Genomic DNA, 4,481 nt, shown 5'->3' with positions numbered 1-4,481 from the left:
GTAATCAAACATAGAAAAATTAGATAATGGCCATTTTTCCATATAACGAATAAAATAACTTTGGCAATTTATTCTAATGTGTCCATTTTAACCTACTATAGCATGTCAGGAAAAAAATGTGACTCTAAAATAAATTTTTTGATAAACAGTGAGCATAAACAAAAATGAGATTGCAATTTTCATTCCACGATGAAATGAAAGAAACACCCTTGGCTAACAAAATAAAGCGATCACATTATTTGAGATATGGTCCATTCCATTTCGCCGAAACAAACATTATATTCCTTCCCAATTTCATCATACCAAACACTATGGTAGTTTCTTAGAGGGCAAAGGTAAATCCAAGAACCAAGATAAATCAGATAAAAAAAACTACACATGGTCCATAATTCCCGTGTCATTTTTCTAACACATATAAAAATTGTTTAAATAATATAACAAACAGACAAACAAACGACCTTGTCACACAAGTTATGTCTTAAAACACGGGTACATCTAGTAATAGTAGTAGTAGATTACTTGTAGAAATCAAAGTCGGTGTCGGGCTTCTTCACATTGGTCCTGTACCCCTTCTCAAAGTCCTTTGGTAGAATTACATACCTGTTCTTGCGCACCGCATGCATACCCGCTTCTTGACAAATTGCTGTTATCTGTGTTCCCATTCCCAACCACAAACAACACAAATAAATGACTATTCTCAACGATGTGGACAAAAGAGCATTTATGTCTTTTGCAATATTTGTCCCATCAGTGCAACAAGTTTTGTATGTAACAAGAAGTTACCTCAGCAGCACTGATTTTGTCGGGTCGAGAAACATAATCTTCCAAGTCAACTTCATCACTCAGATTCATTTTAGCAGTGCAAACCTACAAAAAAAAGTTCCCATCTTATAACGAATAATACATTGATAAGAAAACACATGCAGCAACTAACTTTCGTTTATTAATACCTGAAAAACAAGCCTCTTTTGTCGTCTATCTGGTAAAGGGAACTCGATCTTGCGGTCAAGTCTTCCCGGACGAAGAAGTGCAGGGTCCAAAGTATCCGCTCTGTTAGTTGCCATTATCACCTTCACATTCACTGTTTGGTCAAACCCATCCATCTGCACACACACACACACACCAACTTTATAAGTCCGAAGAGTAACACACTAAATTTGACGGGAAGGGCATTTTCGTCTTTTGCATAGACGACCTTTTTAGACAGGCCAAACAATTGAAGTTTTTTTTGTTCCATTGACGGTAGTCTCAGTCTCTCAGTCCAGTGTATGTCAAGCACAGTACAAGTACAAGTACAACTGTCTTGTCATGTCATGTCTTGTTCTGGGGCCCATTTGAAAGGCTTTAATTAAATATTTTGTTGACCTGATTTAAAAGTTCCATTAGAATTCTTTGGACTTCTCTATCAGCTCCAGTCTGAGCATCAAATCTAGCAGTAGCTATTGCATCAACTTCATCGATAAATATAATTGCAGGTGCGTTTTCTTTAGCAAGACGAAACACATCACGAACCATCCTTGGGCCCTACATCATTTATCAAATAAATAATAACTTATTTACATGTTTTTACAAATTGGCAAATTCTGCTTATATGTGTAAAATGAGCAAAAAGGGAGTCTTTCAGATTGCCATCACAATCGACTCCACTACAAATTATTTTTAACATGTTCTTGTTTTGCTAGCAGGTTCTTTGTGTTCTTTGTTTAATATGTGATAACAGGTTCTTCGCTAATAAATTATTTTAAAATGTTCTTTGCAACAAATTGGGATAATGGAAAAGATTCTTTCTTCAATGATCACTCACTTGAAATTTCATCACAAATTACATATTTGAATCAATAATGCAACATATTATTTGGGTTTAATATTGATAAAAACATTTTCAAGGGGCATTAGCAAATAGAAGAAAATGATCATTAGGGGTAAAAAAAAGTAAATATGTTTCCACCTCTAACAAGGAGAAAGTAACTTATCAAAAATTCCTTATTCAAGTCAATAAGTGCTTTTAATTTTTCCTATCCAAACACTTAAAAGTGCTTAATAGCAGTGCCAAAACCACAATAAACTAATAAGCACTTTATATAAGCAATCTCAAACACCCCCTAAGTGTGCTTAACAGTTTTTTGGTGCTTAAATTCATAGTACACATCACTAACATAAGTTTAAATATATTAAAATTTGTTTTGCACTACTTTAAGTCAATTTATTGCTGATGAAGTAATATTTTATCAAAATAAAAGCTGCATTTGAAACAAGAGTTCATACAAGCACAATGAAAGCATACCTCTCCCAAATACTTCTGGACAAATTCTGAGCCAACTACTCTGATAAAGGCTGCTGTAGTGTGATTTGCCACAGCTTTTGCAAGCATGGTTTTACCAGTGCCAGGTGGACCATAGAGCAAAACGCCACGTGGAGGGTCTATTCCTATCTGTTTGTACAATTCATGGTGAGTCAAAGGCAACTCAACTGCTTCACGTATTTCCTGCTTTTGAATGTCACAGCCTCCAATATCCTGGAAATATTCCAGAAGCAATGAGTGTCATTAGATTCAATGGAACCACAAAGATTTGAAAATCCAATACATAAAGAAAATATTTTCACCCCTGACTGGGTAATCTTGATGTTTGAACTTTGAAATTAAAACTTTTAGTCACTTTCCTTTTAAATTGGCCATAAAATGTCATCTTACATTGTGTGAGTTATGCTAAATCTTATATTTTGATGTTTGGTGACATGTGTATGCTAGACAAGTGCTTCATAAATAAGGGCACATCAATGGTAAATAGTAACTAAGTGCACTTGGGCTCTCTATACTACACAGCACCCAACATGGTGAAAGTTGTTCTAATGTAGCAGCCTATAATATAAGATTAGATTCTAAGGTGATGTGTTTTAATTTGTATACAAGATACAATCCAAAAGCATGCCCACCAGAAATATAAAGATGAGGAGACATGTAGATGATTCTTGGTTTTTGAGTTGAGGAACAATATGTTATCCTGGAATACCAAGGCAATGCAATTCACCATGTTATTAGTTATTATCTGGTTAAGTAATCAAATAGGAGTCGACCTTCGGAAATATATTCATGTACACTATCAGCTTCTACTAGATGTATAACCACAATCCATAATCCTTTCTGTTGGTGATGGATTATGTTGTCTACACTCCTATGAACTAAGAGGAAACATTTTTTCTAAAACAATTTAGGGTTACCCAGATCCACATCTTACTATCATAACACATCGATACATTTGGAATACGGATTATGGTTCACCAAACCCCAAGGAGACCAGAACCCTAAGTTAATGTTCATTCCCCCAAACCCTAAAACATATACGCAAAAATTAAAATTCTAGGAAGATGTTACTCACGCTATATGTGACATCTGGTTTCTCAGACTGGCTAAGAAGCGAAATACTCGAGTCAGCCTCCGGTGGCAACACATCAACGAGAGCATTAGAATGGCGGTGCAAAGCGACGGAAGCAGAGGGTTTCAATAGCTCACGATTGATGGTACTCAAAATTCTAACATAGTAATTAGAGCCCGTAGTGGAGCCGACGATTCCATTATTCTGATCTATCATCTCCATGAACTGCCCAATCACGAGCGGCACCGATTGGATCCGCTTTACCTCCTCTTGCGACCTCAGCAGTTCGCGCTTGAGGTTTTTCTGCTCATCTTTCACATATTCTTCTTGGATTTCGATGAACTCGATTTGGCGCTCTAGGGATTTGAGGCGAGTGTAGAGATCGTCTTCGGAGTCGGCGATAACGGTGTCGATGGTGGAATAGGGCGTGGGGAGGGTTGGTGGTGGTGACAATGATGTTGGTTTAGGGTCAAGAACCATCGTTGCTGCCATTGTTGCTCGGCGGTGGGGGAAGATTGAGAGGGTTGAACAGGGAAGGCGTGAATTTGAGAATATCGACGATTTCTTGAGGAGTACTTCACCGGTGTTGGAAACGGTGGAAGAAACGCTTATTCTTTTTTTTATTCTAATATAATTAATTAAGAACTGTGAAAACACGCTTACAAAATTAAAAATTGATAATATAAATCATAAAATTAAGTTGTTAAAATAAAGATATATTATTAAAAATATAAGGAATTTTAAAAGAAAAATATAAACATAATAAGTGTAACCAAATTTGGTAAATATCCTTTAATCCGGGGATAGGTAGGGTATGTAATATTGACATATTTTGATATATTTTGTTAACATATAAAAATTTATGAGTATTTATGAATATAAGTTGTAAAATGAAATTCGAATTAGAGAACCAAAATAATGGCATGTGGCGTATTATTTATTTAATAGTTTGACATATGGCGAAATGAGATTAACCTTATTTATTTATTAGATAGGGAGATTAGTTTTCCCTAATACATTATTTTTTTTTCTACAATGAAATAACAATAACTTAATGATTAAAAAAAATGTAACACCCCTATCTCCCAGGGTCACCTATCCCGGTAC

General features: G+C 35.5%; 1 protein-coding gene across 1 annotated transcript; it reads right to left on the bottom strand.

Moving 5' to 3' along the window:
* Positions 1–336: 336 nt before the first annotated feature.
* LOC111886648 (26S proteasome regulatory subunit 6B homolog) lies at positions 337–3,987 on the bottom strand. Its single transcript, XM_023882903.3, has 6 exons — positions 3,378–3,987; positions 2,285–2,515; positions 1,366–1,524; positions 951–1,103; positions 784–867; positions 337–650 (listed from the first exon to the last, which is right to left on the bottom strand). Exons 1-6 carry the CDS (start codon positions 3,864–3,866, stop codon positions 516–518), a joined length of 1,251 nt encoding a protein of 416 aa, XP_023738671.1. The 5' UTR covers positions 3,867–3,987; the 3' UTR covers positions 337–515.
* Between the last annotated feature and the right edge of the window lie 494 nt (positions 3,988–4,481).

The sequence above is a fragment of the Lactuca sativa genome, chromosome 8, assembly GCF_002870075.4.
Source record: "Lactuca sativa cultivar Salinas chromosome 8, Lsat_Salinas_v11, whole genome shotgun sequence".
Lineage (NCBI taxonomy): Eukaryota > Viridiplantae > Streptophyta > Magnoliopsida > Asterales > Asteraceae > Lactuca > Lactuca sativa.
This window is presented reverse-complemented; position numbering and strand designations above follow the sequence as displayed.

Coding starts and splice junctions, on each gene's coding strand:
- LOC111886648 (XM_023882903.3), bottom strand. CDS start 3,866: ATGGCAGCAACGATGGTTCTTGACCCTAAACCAACATCATTGTCACCA. Junction 2,516..3,377: donor AACCAGATGTCACATATAGC/GTGAGTAACATC, acceptor GAATATTTCCAG/GATATTGGAGGCTGTGACAT. Junction 868..950: donor AAAAGAGGCTTGTTTTTCAG/GTATTAATAAAC, acceptor TTTTTTTTGTAG/GTTTGCACTGCTAAAATGAA.